The sequence below is a fragment of the Schistocerca gregaria genome, chromosome 6 (genome assembly GCF_023897955.1).
Source record: "Schistocerca gregaria isolate iqSchGreg1 chromosome 6, iqSchGreg1.2, whole genome shotgun sequence".
Classification (NCBI taxonomy): Eukaryota; Metazoa; Arthropoda; class Insecta; order Orthoptera; family Acrididae; genus Schistocerca; species Schistocerca gregaria.
In genome coordinates, this window is record NC_064925.1 from 532,952,005 (window position 1) to 532,971,745 (window position 19,741).

Genomic DNA, 19,741 nt, shown 5'->3' on the forward strand with positions numbered 1-19,741 from the left:
TCACAGCAGTGAGAAGATATAAGTGATCCTGGCTGGATATCGAAAATAAGTGGAAAAAATTCACACAGCACTCTCTTTCAAAAATTCATTGCACTGACATGAAATGAGGGCGTTAATGCACAGTAAGTGTGAGGAGTACATAAATGAAAAAGCTCGGGAATGTAATAGATTGCTCTGAACATGTGTTAGCTTTCTGGTTATAGTGTTGACCTTTGCATTGGCGTTTTCTCCCCATTTTGGACACTTAACATCCAGAACGTATGAAGTACTTTGTACGTGATCAAATGCAGTCCTAATTCACTTCGCGCATAGCATTGCATTAGATAAATACGAAAAAACACGATGTTTCGGAACAGCAACCAGCGACCCAGCATACGATGACCTAGCTCTTACCAGCACATAAAACCTAATTGGGATGCAAACGGATTCCACTTATAATTATTTATAGCTTGCTGCAGTGTCAGGCGTTGCCCAGAATGTTTAATATTTGTCATACAAAGTGATTGGCCCTGTGCCTTGTTGATACTAATAGCGAATGCAAACAGAATTGGAAACTGCAATCGCTTTAAATCGAAGGCCATATTCAAATCACTGGGTGTCAACGGAACGCGAGGAATGAATACGTTTTCACCTGCAACATACTCCGTGATAATGGTGGCCTCTATTACTTTAGGCAACATGTTATTCACGGCCAGCCTCCTTCCGTTGCATATGTAACAACGGCAACTAATCAGCAAAAAAGAGTTTGTTATCATGTTTCTGTTAAATTCTTCAGCTTTTGCTCATCTCAGAATCTAATGACGTCTGATGGTGATGTCTCCAAGATAGATATTGCCGCTGTACTTTATTCTCGCTATAGGAATTACAGTCAGTTTACCACGATATGTTTCGTTTGTATTTCAGCCCTAATGAGATCGTGTAGAAATGTGAAGTAAATTGGTCAAAAGCTTTTAGAAATTTTTGGTAGCAACAATTCCTCTTTATATATTACACACATATATGTTTAAGTCAGATTAAAAAATCTTATGTAGACAGTTTCTAGAATGAAATTTTCACTCTACAGCGGAGTATGCGCTGATATGAAACTTATTGGTAGATTAAAACTGTGTGCCGGACCGAGACTCGAAATCGGGACCTTTGCCTTTCGCCGGCAAGTGTTCTACCAACTGAGCTACCCAAGCACGACTCACGCCCCCTCCTTACAGCTTTAATTCCGCCAGTACCTCGTCTCCTACCTTCCAAACAACACCGAAGCTCTCCTGCGAACCTGGCAGAACTAGCACTCCTGGAAGAAAGGATATTGCGGAGACATGGCTTAGCCACAGCCTGGGGGAGGTTTCTAGAATGAAATTTTCACTCTTCAGCGGAGTGTCCGCTTATATGAAACTTCCTGGCAGATTAAAACTGTGTGTGTACCGAGACTCGAAGTCCGGACCTTTGCCTTTCGCGGGGAAGTGCTCTACCAACTAAGCTACCCAAGCATGACTCACGCCCCGTCCTCACAGCTTTAATTCCGCCAGTACCTCGTCTCCTACCTTCCAACCTTCACAGAAGCTCTCTGCGAAAGACAAAGGTCCCGAGTTCGAGTCTCGGTCCGGTTGGGTTCAAATGGCTCTGAGCACTATGGAACTTAACATCTGTGGTCATCAGTCCCCTAGAACTTAGAACTAATTAAACCTAACTAACCTAACGACATCACACACATCCATGCCCGAGGTAGGATTCGAACCAGCGACCGTAGCAGTCACGCGGCTCTGGACTGAGCGCCTAGAACCGCTCGGCCACAGCGGCCGGCAGTCTCGGTCCGGCACACAGTTGTAATCTGCCAGGAAGTTTCATTTAAGTAGACAGTAATCTTCCTCTTGTGTTGAAGGTAAAGTGTGCAACATTAATCGAGACAGTAATAAATCTGTAAATGTGTATGAATTACAAACAAATGGGCACTCTATTCTATATAGATAGACAGACAGACACATTGTTAGTGCTAGCTCTGTGTCTCAGTGGCGATTCGTCAGAGTGACTGTTACCCGTGTATTTAACTGCCGTAAGACAATAAATGACGACTCACAAGCGTGGCACATTGACGAATATCCAGTGCAAAGAATGATATGGTTTTGGCAAACGACTTCATTAGACGTGAGTTTTACAGCAAAAATAATGGTTTAAGGTCAGAAAAAATTTTCGCCACTGTAGGGACATTCCAACCTACATTCAATACCAAAGCAACATCATCAGAAATACGCGTTGCTGATAACTTGTAACATTAATCTTGTACATCATGAAAAGTGACCATCATTGAAATTAGAATTACACGGAACACAACAGAGCAATCCATGACGCAATAACCAGCTTCCAAGCAGTTCATAACAGAAACTTCGGAGCATCTAAGGCGTAACGTGGTAACATGCGACTGGACACCTAGGCGCGGAGTAATACAAGCGAACATTCCGAACCTAATCTCGCCACTAAAAACTAACTTTCATCACAGTAAATTGAGCTGATGTTACACGGATCATTATAATAGCAATCACTGCTCAAAAGTGTGTGCCTCGACCATACAAAAGCAGATTCCTTATCAACATCAGCAACAAAGCATAAAGCGCCTCCTTCTGCATTACCATACCAGTTACAAACAAGAAGTGACCCAGAATAATGCCGACCTACTTACAAACGAGAAAGACGAATACTTTTTGCCGAAAGCAAACGGATTCGCCGAGTCTTAAGTTCGTTGCAGTGATCAAGAAATGAGCTTTGCTAAAGAGTTTTGTATCGACGTATCGAGCAAGATCTTATAGATTATATGACATATAAGCATCGTGATATACAAAAAGACATAATATTCTTTGAGGAGGAATTCAAAGGGCTGCATAACAGGCACCTTTCAGCGTGTCACGACGTGTCGGCACTGTGAAGGACTGCGGCCTACTGAAGTTTTTATGATCACTTGTACCTTGTCTCGGTGTTACAGTGTGAGCAGGAAATGCAACCGTCTAATAACATGAAAGTTCTAAGATAGGTGAACGTCAAATGAATTAAGAAGAATAATAGCCTACTGATTTGTAATACCTTTAGGGTGTCCCAGGAGGAATGGTCAGTATTCAGGAATACGGCATGAACGATCATTCGAAACGAGAAAGTGAGAAATATTGGCACCAAACAGTATACCTGAGGAGCTGAGCACATCTTCGTCTTTGATACCCCGAAACGAATCTCTGCTAATGCAATCCTTTTGCTTGCCGTCTTTCGAGAGGAGGTAGTGTGGACCAAAACAAGGAAAAAGTATCACCATGGGCTATAACGTGTGTACCTTATGAGCTACGGGCACTTGTTCATGGTTGCAAAATACTAACATGAACTTTTTATAAAAAATTGAAAAACTGATAGACGAAGATATTAGGGAAGCTTAGTCTGCGAAATGTAGGAAGACGTGAAGCAATACTGACCCACGCCTTCTCTTAGAAGACGGGTTACAGAAAGGCAAACCTAGGTCGATAGTATTTGTAGACTTAGAGAAATCTTTTGACAATGGTGACTGAAAAACGATTTTTGAAATCTGAAGGCAGCTGGAGTACAATACTGGGAGCGAAAGGCTATTTACAACTTCTACAGAAACGACACGGGAGTTGTACGAGTGTAGGGGCATGAAAGGGAAGCAGTGGTTGAGAAGGGAGTGAGACGGAGTTGTGTCCTACCTCAGATGTAAATATCAACGTTGATGGATCAGCAAAAGGAAACCAAAGAAAAATCTGGTGTCGAGATTAAAATTTAAGAAGAAGAAATAAAAAACTTTGAGGTTTGTCGATGATATTGTAATTCTGTCAGAGACAGGAGGGGACTTGGAAGAGCAGTTGAATGGAATGAACAAAAGCAAAACAAGAATAATGGAGAGTTGTCTAATTGAATCAGGTAATGCTGATTAGACAACGAGGTACTACAAGATGTAGATGAGTTTTGCAGCAAAGTAAATGGTCAAAGTAGAGGGGATACAAAATATAGACTTACAATAGCAAGAACAGCCCTTCTGAAGAAGAGAAATTTGTCAACACCGAATATAGATTTAAGTGTTAGGAAGTCTGTTCTGAAACTGAATGCAACCATGTATGGAAGTGGAAAATGGATGATAAACGGTTTAGATAAGATGAGAATGGATGATTTAGAATTGTGGGGCAAAGAAATAAGGCTGAAGATTAGATGGGTAGATCGCGTAACTAGTGAGGAGATGATGGAATAGAATTGGGGAGTCAAGAAATTTGTGGAATAACATTCTGAGACATCAAGGGATCGCTATTTAATACTGGAGGGAAGTGTAAGCGAATAAAAACCGTAGAGAGAGGCCAAGATATGAGTACTCTACGCAGATTCGGAAGGATGTATGTTGAAGAGGCTAGAGTATCGGGGAGAGCTGCATCAAATCAGTCTTTGGTCTGAGAACCACTACCAAAACATCAGAGAGGAAGAAGAGCTCATAGCTCCTAAGGCATATGTTTCAGAGAGCACGTTTATTTTTTGCTTGGAATAATCGTTCCCGTCATGTAACTGAATATTGACCATTCCTCCTTAGGCACTCTGTATACAGGTTGTTTCTAAGTTCGTATTGCAGGCTTCTACCAATTGTATAGGTGTCATACTGGATAAAAGTTTGACCACGAATCCACGTCCGGAAATATATCACTTTGATATAAAGTAAATTGAACGTCAGATCGTTTTAAAATTATCCGCTTGACGCTACGAATACGAAATGAGAAAAGGCCGCCGACGTGAGTCCCCTGACGTCATCGTGTGCCCTCTGTTTACACTCGGTTTGTGTAACGAACAGCACAGTCGCCACATGGAGCATCTCCCGCAGAGCTCACAGGTCAGTGTTCATTGTCTCCGGCATGTTCTTATCGTGAAGTGGGAGATTTTCAATTGATCCGATCTGCAAACATGTTTTATATTTAAAGGTATCCTTCCAGCATGGCTTTCGTATCAAATCTCTATCTACTATGTGCCCTCTACAACACCTAGAAGCATCTAATGCCAATTGTGAAACACCCTGTAGATGCATCTTCACGTGTGAACTTCATAGTAATCACACTTTAGAGCAACCGGCACGCTGAAATCCTGAACGATTTAACTGGTTTCGCCAGTAAATCAAAACGATTTGTATTCTTAAATATGCACTAAAGAAAGAAAATTTTTCAAGGATGACGGAGTAGAAGCTTGCATTGAAAGACTTTTGAATACACCAAATTAATTATCATTATTATTACTATCATTCGAGAAAGTGTTGCGCATTTGTGTTACAAAATGAGTTACTGTTAAAGTGATCACTGTACCGCGCCAGTAGACAATGTAGGTGTATCATGAAATGGGTAAGCATTCCCAGTTGTCCGGAATACTAGAATTTTAGGGAATTTGAATTGTTAACCTACGTAGGTTGGCAGCAGCAGGATATTGGTCTTCAGACCTCGAAATACGCCGTGTATTTTTGTAATAAAATCCACGAGTTAAACTGGAATTGGATTTATTTACTTTCATATTTAACGTGTTCACTTGTCGTTTTACACTAGTACCCACACCAAAAAGGATGATCCGTAATAGTGGAAATACAGTTCTGCCGTGAGAAAACACAAATTCTTTTCGTTTAACTCCCATTGTGAGTTGGTTCATATATTTTCTGTCAGATAACAGATGTAAATGCGAATGTGTATGACTTCCTAAGGGACCAAACTGCTGAGGTCATCGGTCCATAGACTTACACACTACTTAAACTGACTTATGCTAAGAACAAGACACACACCCATGACCGAGGGAGGACTCGAACCTCTGGCAGGAGAGGCCGCGCAGTCCGTGACATGGCGCCTCAAACCAAGCGGCCACTCAGTGCAGCGTCAAATAACATGTAAATAAATTTTCGTGGCAACGTACACCGTTTTGAAGTTATGGTACTTATATTCTGAAACTCATTAACAGAAAACTAGGTGTACTCACATCAAAAAAGGTTTTACACCATCCCCGTTCCAAGAACTGAAGATAGGCGTTGACTGTGGATATTGTATCACAGACACAGTCCCTTTGACTGTTCAGAGATGCCACTAAACCGCCCAAAGATGTAAACAACCATGCATGAGCAGAGCCTATTAGACGCGGGGCGGAGGAGAAGGGGGTGGAGGGGAGGGGAGGTGAGGCCAACAGCATATGAGTTCCAGCCATGTACACGGCTCGTGTTGTGTGTAGTTAAACCATGCCTAAGCGGTCAATGCCGCGGTTCGATCGCGTCACCATTGTTACTTTGTGCTATGAAACGCTCTCAACAAGAGAAGTGTCCTGGCGTCTCGGAGTGGACAGAAACCATGTTGTTCGTACATGGAGCAGATACAGAGAGAGAGGAACTGTCTATTACATGCCTCGCTCAGGTCGCCTAAGGGATGACCGCTACCTACGGATTATGGCTAGGAGGAATCCTAACAGCAACGCCAACATGTTGAATAATGCTTTTCGTGCAGCCACATGACTTCGAGGCGCGACTCAAACTGTGTGCAATAGGGTGCATGATGCTCAACGTCACTCCCGACGTCCATGTCGAGGTCCATCTTTGCAACCACGACACGAATCAGGGTGGTACAGATGGGGTCCATAACATGCCGAATGGTCCGCTCAGGATTGGCATCACGTTCCCTTCACCATTGGGTGTCGCAAATGCCTTCAAATAGACAGTCGTCGGAGTCGTGTTTGGAGGCAACCTGGTCAGGCTGAACGCCTTAGACACACTGTCCAGCGAGTGCAGCAGGGTGGAGGCACCCTGCTGTGTACTATAGCTGAATGCCATCCTTTGACCGATAGTGCAACCCTATCGGCAGCATATTGGTGAGGCATTCGTCTTCATGGACGACAGTTAGCGCCAACATCTTGCACATCTTGTGAATGACTTACTTCAGGATTACGACTTCGCTCGAATGAAGTGATCAGCATGTTCTCCAGATATGAACCCCATCGAACATACCTGGGATAGATTGAAAATGGATTTTTACGGAAGAAAAATGGTTCAAATTGCTCTGATCACTATGGAACTTAACAGCTGAGGTCATCAGTCCCCTAGAACTGGGAACTACTTAAACCTAACTAACCTAAGGACATCACACACATCCTTGCCCGAGGCAGGATTCAAACCGGCGACCGTAGCGGTCGCGCGGTTCCAGATTTAGAGAAGACTTGACACACCAACCACTCTGAGGGATTCACACCGAATCGCCGTTGAGAAGTGGGACAATCTGGACCTTGATGAACTTGTGGATGTTATGCCACGACGAATACAGGCATGCATCAATGCAATAGTACGTGCTACTAGGTATTAGAGGTAATGGTGTGCACAGCAATCTGGACCATCACCTCTGAAGGTGGTGGTACAACATGTAATGTGTGATTTTCATTAACAATATATAGGGCGGAAATGATGTTTATGTTGATCTGTATTCTAATTTTCTGTACAGGTTCCGTAACTTTTGGAACCGAGGTGCTGCAAAACTTCCTATGATGTGTGTTTATTCTTAAGAGAAAGAGGGAGACGAGGAGGAGGTGGAGATTAGTGTTTAATGTCGTGAAAACAACGAGATCATTAGAAACGGACCACAAGCTCGGATTAGGAAAGAAAGTTCCAGGAAGTCGGCCGTGCCCTTTGAAAGGCCTTTGGCTGAATCGATTTTGGAAATCTCGTAAAACCTAAATCGCGATGGTCTGACGCTTGTCTGGGACGTAATCCTTCAGAAAGCGAGTTCAGTGTGCTAACCACTGACAAATACCTTAGAACCACGTACAACTCTTTCTGTGGCTTTCCGATATTTCGTTGCAGTATGCCATCTACAATTAGGATTTTTTTCCCGATATTGTCTTTCTTTGGTTACTAACATTTTAGGCTTTAAATTTACACCAGGATCTGCATTTCCATGAATACTTCCAATTCAGATGTAAGTGTTTGGCAGAGGCCGCATCCAACTACCTTCACACTCTTTCTCTCCCGTTCCACTCTCGAACAGCGCGTGGGACAAAAGAACACTTGATTTATCATATTTTAATACGATGATAATTTCTCCCAGAGTAGGTGGCGTCATCGAAATATTTTCCCACTCGGAACAGAATGCTGGACTTTGTAATTTCATAAAATGGTCTCCCACAACGAAAAACAATTTCGTTCTAATGATTGCCACCCGAACTCGCTTACCATATCCGCGAAGCTCTCTTCCCTGTTTAGACACAATACACAATTGGCTGCTCTTCTGTGAATATTTTCCGTGTCCTCCACCAATCCTATCTGGCAAGTTATCCATACCACGCTGTTTAAACAACCCCAGAAGGGGAGGGACATGCTTAGTGTAGACAGTCTCCGAAGTAGATTTTGTCAATAATACGAGGTGTCTGGCTCGGCTTCACGAAACAGTTTCTGCCTGATATCTCCAATTTAAATTACTGGTAACTGCAATCCCTAGACATTTAGTTGCCGGCAGCTGTGGCCGAGAGGTTCTAGGCGCTTCAGTCCGGAACCGCGCTGAAGGTACGGTCGCAGGTTCGAATCCAGCCTCGTGCATGGATGTATCTGATGTCCTTAGGTTAGTTAGGTTTAAGAAGTTCTAAGTCTAGGGGACTGATGACCTCAGTTGTTAACTCCGATAGTGCTTAGAGCCATTTTTTTGACATTTAGTTAAACTGGCAGACTGTTGATTTTTGTGATATATCGTGTGACCGAAATTTGTCGAATCTGCTCCAGTATTCTTGCATATCACCCTCATTTTTTATTGTTTGGGGTCAGTTACCATTTTTGGCGTCATGGAGATATACGTTGCAATTAGTTTCGATCTTGTTGTGATTTTACTATACGGTAAACGACTGCATCATGTGCGATCGATTTACGACGGTCGGTCAGATTGGCTCCTAAATCGTTTATACTTGGACAGCAGAGATCCCATAAGACTTCCTTCAAAACACCACATATAGCTTGTATTTTATTCGATGACCTTAGTTACTACGATCTGTGACCTGTCTGGCAGGAACTTACTAATCTACTCATACAACCAAGACAATGCTCCATAGGCATGCAATTTGATTACCTGCTATTTGTGAAGAGCGGTGTCAAAATATTAATGAAAACCTAGAAATAATGGAATCAAATTGAGATCCACTGTCGAAGAAATATTAGCAAAGTAGAAAAAATACAGTAGTTTCATTTTAGATCTAATATTTCGGCAACCATAAGTAAAATAAATTGAGAAAAACTGATTAACAGCATGTTACATTCAGCTGCACAGGACATGCCAAATAGCTACGAAAACATCAGGGACCGATACTAAAGTATAGATTTTTGTGTTAACATTTTTCTTTTAATAATTTTAAAAAGTAAATCTGAAAATTGTACATACAGGACGTGTTACTTGGTAGAAAATAAATGAGCCCACTGATGATGGAAAAACTTCATCGAAATATGTTTTTGTGTTAAACAGGAACAGTTTTCTAACATCCTGGCAGATTATGAAGATTGTAAGTAGGCTGTTTAGGTTTTCTTATTGGAAACGCCACGTAGCACTCTGTATAAAAATCACTGGCTGTGCTGTGTGCAGTCGGTGGCTAGTTTTCATTGTTGTCTGCCATTGTAGTGTTGGGCAGCTGGATGTTAACAGCGCGTAGCGTTGCGTAGTTGGAGGTGAGCCGCCAGCAGTGGTGGATGTGGGGAGAGAGATGGCGGAGTTTTGAAATTTGTAATACTGGATGTCATGAACTGCTATATACATTAAGACTTTTGAACAGTATTGAGGTAAATACATTATTTGTTCTCTATCAAAATATTACATTTACTAACTATGCCTATCAGTAGTTAGTGCCTTCAGTAGCTGGAATCTTTCATTTAGCTGGCAGTAGTCGCGCTCGCTGTATTGCAGTAGTTCGAGTAACGAAGATTTTTGGTGAGGTAAGTGATTTGTGAAAGGTATAGGTTAATGTTAGTCAGGGCCGTTCTTTGGTAGGGATTTTTGAAAGTCAGAATGCGTTGCGCTAAAAATATTGTGTATCAGTTGAAGCACAGTCATGTATAATTGTTTAAAGGTAACGTTTCATATGTCGATCCTTAGCCGAGGATACCTCACTGGAATGTTCTGATTTTTTCTTGTAATTTGTGTAATTAGTGCAGTCTTTGTTTATTGCTAGCGCGTAACTATAGAGAAAATCTCCTTTGAAGTTGCAGTCTTTCACTCTTGTACAGTAAAACAGTTGTGGCATGCAAGTAGATTTGCACCAAGTATTTCGCAGTTGCCCTTGCAAATAACGAGATATTATTTTCAATGCTATGTTAATGTGTTTTCTTGTTTTTCTCTTCAAATTGTGTTTTTCTGTGTTGTCGTGTGAAATATTGTGACAATAATGGCGTGTGAAAAACGGATGCTAGGCTCCAAAGTAAACTGAGAAATGACAGTGAAGACGAAAGCAGTGGGTTAGCGCCACCGTGTAATGAATTAACTAATTTTCAAAGTGGTAATTTGGTAATTATGCGGGCTGCAAATAATGGTGTAGGCAGTGAAACAATTAGTGAACAGGGAAGCATTATCGATCGATCGGTCGGTAACACCTTGCCTCAGGAATCGGGAATGACAGGACACAATTTTGCAAATACTGCAGATTCAGGTTTTAGGTTCTCACCGTTTCCTCAAATGATCAAGACACATTTTCCGCTTGTCAAAATGTTAATGTTGCCGGTGCAAATTCACTGCCGAAAAGCACTGAGGAACATGTTTCAGACACCAGTGCATTGTTATTACAATTAATGCAACAAATGGGACAAAAGCTTCAAACGTTAGACACAATGAAACAAAATCTTCAAAAGTTAGACACAATGGAACAAAATCTTCGAATGTTAGACACAATGGAACATCACCAGAGACTAACACAGCAACAGTTAGACGCAATGGAACAAAATCAAATACAGTCACAGCAACAGCTTCAAAAGTTAGACACCGCACTTGAACAAACACGTGAAGATTTAACTACTGAGTTACATAAAATCGAATAGAAATGTCAAAGAGTCTGTAATGACGTAAAAATATAAATTTGTGAACATTTCCAACCTATTTTTTCGCGGCATGAAAATGCATTACAGAATCACGAAGCAGCCATAAAAGAACTGCAAACCATTGTTCATGAAAATCATGAGACCTTTTGGGCTAAAATTGACTCTGTTGCATCTACCGATTCGGTTACGCTACTTGCAAACACTCGGGAAAAATTAAAGAACGCAATAGATACGATTTCAACACAAATGGACACTTTGAAACTAGTAGGTTCAGAAAAACACACTGAGGAAATAAGTACACAATCGGAGAAAGTAACCGAACTTTCGGATCAGTTCACTAACTTATCCGCAGAGGTAGATGATGATCTGAATGACACAAGACCCGTAGCCTTCACTGACACAGAAGAGTATGAACAAATTAGAAAATTCAAACAAAATCAAAATCAAATCAATACACAGTACAAAAGAGAAATCCGGGAAGTACAAGATCAGCTGACACAGGTAATACAAGAATTACGTATTTCAGAGGACACTCACGCTCCAACACGGGAAGAGGGACTTAGAAATACGGAAAAGACACTAAATAATAACACAGGGCATTTCGGAAATTATGAAAGAAATTGGCAAGGTACACCGAATTTTGAGATGGAACCGCCGAAACGACGTCACAATGACCGATATGCTACTCGCCGATACGATGATTTTGACTATAAGCTGCTCATTACTACAAGTAAATTCAAAATATTTAAGAATTCTGGCAACAACATTCATTCACAAGCGTGGCTCCATCAATTCTCTCATTGTTTTCCTCCCAAATGGTCATTAGAGCACAGATTATAATTTATGTGTGGCTACTTAGAGAATGAACCAGCTGTAAGAATGCGATCAGTCATTCACGATTGCCACAGTGAAGGAGAATTCCATCATGCTTTCCTCTCAGCATAATGGTCTCAAGCTACACAAGACCGAGTAAAACATAGCATCATAATGATGAAACATTTCGAACAATCTGAATTTTCCAGTCTTGTGAAATATTTTGAAGACATGTTGCATAAGAATCAGTATCTTTCAAACACATACAGCCCCTCAGAACTCATCCGCATTTGCTTAATCAAATTACCTGAACATTTACGACATATTATTTTAGCAGGACGTTGCGAAGACGACATTGAAACTTTTCAGGGACTGTTACAAGAACTGGAAACTGACACTGACAATCGCGGAACGCGAAAACAGGAACACAACAATTATAGGTCACATCTGTCGCAATTCCGCGATGAAAGAAATAATAACTGGATACGACAAGGCTATTCTCACAACACGAGTCGTGACCAAAACAGACACCACCCGTATGACAACCGTTGGCAGAGTAGTAATAATTACAGGGAAAGATCACCTCTCCGCGGTAGTGACTATCACAGAGAAAATCAGAGAAACAGACAATATGGGAACCAAAATAATTATTATCAAGGGAGACAGAATAACTTTAGACGCAACGGTCCAGCGCGCTGTTACGATTCAGTGAGAAATTCTCCACCACGTGACCAACAAGAAAGAAACTATGGAATCTACCGACATGACGACGATATGATTGTAACGACAGACCTGAACTGCATCAGAACTCGCGGGATTTAAAAAGGGCAGGGCCCTCTCGACAAAGTGAATTTGTAGAAGTTCAGGTCTCCTAATCCCAATAACGGCGCGCGCTAACAAACAGACAGACAATGACTTGCACCGCAGGGAGCCAGGTGCGCCTGCTGGCTCAGAGAAAAATAACATAGACGCTAACCCTGAGAAAAATTCCTGTATTCTTTACCGACGTATACCGCATGGGAATTGCGTTCAAGTTGATATGCTGCGTACTGAGGAAGAGTAAAGGTTTACGTCACATTTCACATGTAAAACCGTTTATTGAATGATAATCTGCTTTTTAACTTAGTCTTTGCTATAAAAGTTTTCACTTCATACTACTAGTACAATTTGTCACACTGAGAGACTGTTAACATGCAACAATATTTTAAAGTCAACTATCCAGTCAAGAAACTGGGCAACTTATTTAGACAAGCATTACAAATGAATTGTTATAATGAACTGGATGTTAACAGCGCGTAGCGTTGCGTAGTTGGAGGTGAGCCGCCAGCAGTGGTGGATGTGGGGAGATAGATGGCGGAGTTTTGAAATTTGTAAGACTGGATGTCATGAACTGCTATATACATTATGACTTCTGAAAATTATTGAGGTAAATACATTGTTTGTTCTCTATCAAAATATTTCACTTGTTAACTATGCCTATCAGTAGTTAGTGCCTTCGGTAGATGAAATCTTTTATTTAGCTGGCAGTAGTGGCGCTCGCTGTATTGCAGAAGTTCGAGTAACGAAGATTTTTGGTGAGGTAAGTGATTTGTGAAAGGTATAGGTTAATGTTAGTCAGGGCCATTCTTTTGTAGGGATTTTTGAAAGTCAGATTGCGTTGCGCTAAAAATATTGTGTATCAGTTTAAGCACAGTCGTGTATAATTGTTTAAAGGGGACGTTTCAAGATTACTTTTGAATACGTTATGGGAGTGACAGTGACCAATATGTTACAAATATTCACTATTAAAAACAGTCTTGATCACGATTTATTTATTACGGTGACCGGTTTCGACCACCACTGTGGTCATCTTCAGACTGCTGAGTAGGAACCTTTTTCTGCTGGAGAATCATTACTGAATTCTCCAGCAGAAAGGGGTTCCTACTGAATGGTCTGAAGATGATCACAGTAGTGATCGAAACCGGTCACCTTAATTAATAAATCGTGATCAAGATTGTTTTTAATAGTGAAGATTATAAACAGTTTTGGTTTGGTTTAGACAGAAGCGGATTTCCGTAACTTTACCCATTAGGAAGGAAACACTGGCAAAATGTGAGTTTCAACAACAGGATGACGCACTGGGTTACAGAGGAGACATCTTGTTACTGAGGGTGGCACGAGATATAAATATGACAGTAGGGACTGTAAAGAGCTGACGCGAAAGTGGAGAGTTGTGGGAAGAGGTAGCTCACCTGCGCGGTGTCGGCGGCGTAGCTGATGGCGGGTTCGCTGTAGATGCTGGCGTCCGAGTAGGCGCCGTCGTCGGAGAAGGCCACGTCACACAGAGACGCCGACTGGAAGCGCGAAGCCAGCGGGGGCGGTGGGGGTGGCAGCGGCCTCTCTAGGCAGGCCAGCAGCGTCGGCGTCCGGAGGGGCGGCGGGGGCGGCAGTGGCTTCTCCGGGGCTGGGGCCTGAGGAGTGGGCGAGGCCGGGGACGGAGGTTGCTGCGTCACCTGCCGACAAGAGGTGGCTGTCGTTACACGAGTTCATTGCCAAAGCGTCTCAGGTGGCGGTTATGACGTGTACCATGTGTACAGGGCGGCCAAGAAGTCCGAAAAGCTTGTAGGGTTGTTGTAGGGTAGATTGTGCTGAAACGATGAGCATACTTGATTGTGCACGAGACTGCTCAGTTTCTGACTTGGGTTCGATCCTTACTACCGTCCCACGTCCAAAATTTTGGAAAATGGAAATGTGTGGTAAGGTCTTAAGGGACCAAACAGCTTAGGTCATTGGTCCCTAATCTTAAACAGTACTTAAACTGACTTACGCTAAGGAAAACACACACACCCATGCCCGAGGGAGGACTCTAACCTCCGACGAAGGAGGGCGGGGGGAGGGGGGGTGGTGTGCGTGGACCGTGCAGGACACCTCAGACCGCGCGGCTACCCCACACAGCTCCTATTTTTCTATCGCTCTCTTGTTCGGTTTTAGCAAACCAAAAGAAGAACACATTTGGCATCACTGTCTCTGGTGGGCCGCTTGAAATTGCCTGCGCAACGGTGTGATTGGCTAACATGAATACTAAGTAACTAGGACACGGCCCTGTTGTAGTAATTTTTCAACAATTACTACTTAGCACATCCTACCCTGCAAAACCCTTATAAGCATTTCAGACTATTTCTGACCATTCTGACAGAAGGAGAAGAGGGCAAGTGGCATCTGTTCTGGAGGCATTTAGTACTGAAAACAAAGACACACACTTGAATTCTGCCGAGCGGTCTAAGTCGCTGCAGTCATGGACTGTGCGGCTGGTCCCGGTGGAGGTTCGAGTCCTCCCTTGGGCATGGGTGTGGGTGTTTGTCCTTAGGATAATTTAGGTTAGGTAGTGTGTAAGCTTAGGGACCGATGACCTTAGGAGTTAAGGCCCATAAGATTTCACACACATTTTGAACTTGAATTCTTTGACGCAAACAAGCGTAGCGAGATAATTCCATCGTGCCTTTCAGTCATGACAGGTGACGTGGACTTGGATGAGGACGAGATTTGTGACGTCACGATGTGGAATTTCAAGCTGCGAACCATCCACGAGTGTTGGAAAGGTATTAAGTCCTATTCGATGTTGATAAAGACGTATGAAATGTGAACTGATAATAAGCACAGCCGCTTTATGCGTTAAAGTGTGAACCTAGCACGCTTCATACAGAATTGCAATCTGCAAAGCTAAAGCTTCGTGGATCCGTGACCATAAGTCTACAAACAAGGCATCCATGATACTTATGAGCATCTTGACATATGTGTGGTACCTGATAATATTATGCTACAGCAGAACAACCCTCATCAGCACAAATCTTGGGGATGAAAATTTTCGACAGCTGACAGCTCTGCATGTGGAGAGGCCAGCTAGGTACACGTTCTCCACAGGACAAGACTGTTGTTCCTTGCGCTACTGAACCACTTCCTCTGCGCTCGTCGGTTATAAGAGAAGGCGGCAATAGAAACTGCAGTGTGATAGTTTTTTTACATACTATTCATTGCACCGTTTTCGTTCTCCAAGTGTGCTCAAATCGAAATTTAAGCTCAATAAAGTTTTGGTTGGCAGAAGTTTTGTTATTATGGGCAAGAATTTTGTTTTAGCTTTACAGTTTTTATGAAACTAGGCACCTTAGGTTGTTATGAAATTACGGTGGTTCCTCATTCCTGCTGGAGATTGCCCTAATAACTCTATTCGTTGTTCAATGACCGAAGATAGGAATGGGAGACTATCATTTAGAATTAGCGATATTTAGCTCGTAAGTGATGCATGACAGTTCCAGACTGGGCCAGGACGAGGGCAAAAAGGCCGTATCACTCTCTAAGGAAACAATCCGACTTTCGAATTAAGCTATTTTGGGAAATCACAGAAAATTGCAATCTGTCGACATTGATGTAGACTTGAAAGCCATTCCTCACAGCGTGTTTAGCTGACAGTCAGTCTTGAGGCAGGAGAGACTGCCTCGCTGGAAAAAGCCGCCACATACAATCACCATGCCTTTTTAGCCGACAAGTCAGCAGTGATATTGCTACACAGTAGGAAGACCAGGAAGAGATGTCAGGAGATTTACGAGTCAGAAGAACACAGAATTTTTGGATTCTCTGGAGGCACTTGCCGACTAGCCACATTCCAAGAAGCCTTTGAAGTGAACACTATTTATGAAACTTGTTTATTTTATAAGAAGCGATCAAAAAGTTACCGTTTGAGGGCATTGACACTGCTTATGTGCAACCCATTGCGATTCCGATGCAGGTATATAAACCAGCATCTAAGGCTAAATGTCCGGGAAAATTGAGACAAGGGGTGCTGATGGTTCATCACAGCTCATGTTCCCATATCACAAATGTTGTAACACAGAAGTTACGCCAACTGAAGTGCGATACACTGGAGCATCCGCCGTATAGTCCTTATCCCTCCCCGTGCGATTAGCCGGCCGCTGTGGCCGAGCGGTTCTAGGGGCTACAGTCTGGAACCGCGCGACCGCTACGGTCGCACGTTCGAATCCTGCCTCGGGCATGGATGCGTGTGATGTTCTTAGGTTAGTTAGGTTCAAGTAATTCTAAGTTTGGGGACTGATAACATCAGATGTTAAGTTCCATAGTGCTCAGAACCATTTGATCATGCGATTACCACGCCTTGAAAAAGGCCTGGAAGGGTCGACGATTCCTTTCGGACGAGAACGTGCAACAGCCAGTTCGGACTCTTTCACGCAGCTGGACACGGTGTTTTTCCAAACTATCGTCTATTAGACAGGTCGGCGGGATGTTTGCTTCAAGGCTCATGGCGATTTTGCCTGATTGACATACCGATGCTGAACTATACGGCCTTCGAAAGGAGACGTTTTGATCGTCCCCTTACAGCACAGAAAACGAAGGCGCTATTCCAGGGCAACGACAGCTGGTAAGAAGTAATTCGATAGGCAACGAAAAGAATATGGGTTAGTTAATCAAAGATAAGGGCAAGATTAGAGCGATTTCTTATGAATTTTGGGAAAGAGACGTGATGATCTTATACCGCAGGTCGATTCACTGGTATTTCAAAGCTATAGGACATTGGATTATGCAGGAGGCCACTGAATACTTTTTGTGGTGTCACCGCCAGACACCACACTTGCTAGGTGGTAGCCTTTAAATCGGCCACGGTCCGGTAGTATACGTCGGATTGCAGACCGAGCACCGCCACACGGCAGGTCTAGAGAGACTTCCTAGCACTCGCCCCAGTTGTACAGCCAACTTTGCTAGCGATGGTTAACTGACTTATACGCTCTCATTTGCAGAGACGATAGTTAGCATAGCCTTCAGCTACGTTATTTGCTACGACCTAGCAAGGCGCCATATTCAGCTACCATTGATATTGTGAATCATGTACTGTCACGAGCTACGTCCTTCATTAATGGATTAAAGTTAAGTATTCCACCAGCTACGTCCGTTTTTCTCAATTCTAATTCCCTTGTCATGCTCCAGACCTCACGCCAGCCTGCGTGAGCTAAGACGCGTGCATCTCGGCCTCCTTTAGTGGCACGGTGTTGGCTCTCCTGCCAACCACAACACTTTTGTTCCTTCTGTAAGCAACTGTTATCACAGGCGTCGCTCGCAGATGCATCGACCGCGTTAAACTGGCTGCTGCCACAAGCAGTACAGCTGTCGCTTAGAATTAATGCCATCTTGTTCGCACAGCGATGAGTTGATCGCCGTTGCCACATCATTTACACGTGAGTGGTGACATCATGAACTGAAGCAGTCGTGTAAAAGTCGACCTGCTAATGTTATTTGTGTCTCCAACAATAAAAATCTGGGAAACTGACCCTGAGTTCATATGGGGCGTTATAATTTATGACCGCCTGTTTAACAGCGTGCCGGTCCAACCTTGGAAAGCAATGCAGCATTGACTCCACGTGGAATGGTTTCAGTCAGCCTATGGTAGGTATCCAGAGGTGCGTTACACCAGATGTCTACGCGCAGATCATATAATACTCTCAAATCACGTGTCGGTGGTTTGTGAATGTGGAGCTGACGCCTCATATCGTCCCTCATGTGTTTCATCGGTTTCAGATCAGACGAATTTGGTTCCTAAGACATCGGTATGAATTTACCATCATGACTCTCAAACAACTGAAGCACGATTCTGGCTTTGTGACACAGACAGTTAAAGTTGGGGAACATGCCATAGCCTTCGGAGAAGACATGAAGCATCAAGGGAAGCATGATGTCGGCACCAGTCTTAACGGAGTCCACATTTGTATTGGGGACATTGACTACTGCCACAGGTCCCATGGAAGCGCAGGTGCATATCTGCCACAGCAAAATACTTCACCCAACTGCTTGTGTCCGTGGCGTGGTGCATGTTTCGAGTATCCGTTACTCTGTACCACGGCATTTACGTACACGACCAAGGACCTGGTGTACGAGTATCAAGAAACGTGATTCCTTCTACCAGACACAGGTTTCAATTGATCCACAGCCGACTATTAATGGTCCTGTGCAGGGTGGATTCGTAGTTGACGATGTCATTAGGCCGACGTAGGACCACGTAAGGATCGTTTGCTTTAGAGCCCAATGTTCAACAATGTGGGGTGAACGGCGTCTTCCGAATTGTTCTGAGATGCGGATATCCCACCTTGTGTTCTTACTGTCATCCTACAACTTCTCATAGATGTTAACGACACTAGCACCCAAACACTCTAACATCTTCGCAGTTTTCGAGACCCTCATTCCCAAACGCCGGGCCATTACATTAAATCCCTTATCAGTGGATTTTTCCCTTGTATAACCTGTGCGTCTCTGCTCCGTTTACATACTTTCTTAAGCCCGCCACGGCATTGAATCTCCCAGTGGGTAATGGTTTGTTTTGCTCATCAGTCTGTTATTTCCTTTTTAATCTTAGTGTGTGATAGAAGGGGTTTATTTGTTTTAGAGTGAGTTACTATTTAACAGGCGCTAAATGCCAGGGTAAATGTAATATACAGTGAAAAGCACATGCGTAATGAGACATTACGCAGCGACTTCTCTATTCTACTTGCCTTCAACAGACGAAACATAACGTCCCTTGCATTTTGTCTGCTGCTGTGGAAAGATGTCTGTGCTCTACACTAAACCAAGGTATGCAACAACAGGAATGTAACAACATAATTCCCCACCTGAAGATAATAGTGTGAACAACTAAAATCCGTTGTGTGAAAAAAAAGTAGCTGATGCGACAGTTTTTATCAACAGTCTCATCAAGCCCACCTTTATGGACGAAATATTAAATTTTAATGCGCTTTTCTCACATTCTTGCAGCTAGTACACTTACTCTGTTTACTTTGTATATGCTGAAAATTCTAGACTTAAGTGAATTATTTATAACTGTAAAAGAATCTAGGCTAGTCTTCATGTCTGAATAAAGAA

The 19,741-nt window shown here is 42.9% G+C and overlaps 1 protein-coding gene across 1 annotated transcript in view; it reads right to left on the minus strand.

The window, feature by feature from the left end:
* The window catches only part of LOC126278929 (uncharacterized), a gene marked incomplete at its 5' end in the record, with an annotated part of 247,925 nt that overhangs the window by 48,421 nt on the left and 179,763 nt on the right, over positions 1–19,741 (minus strand). Inside the window, one exon of the mRNA XM_049979206.1 lies at positions 14,077–14,337. Coding sequence (XP_049835163.1) covers positions 14,077–14,337 — 261 coding nt within the window. The remainder of the gene's footprint in view (positions 1–14,076; positions 14,338–19,741) is intronic.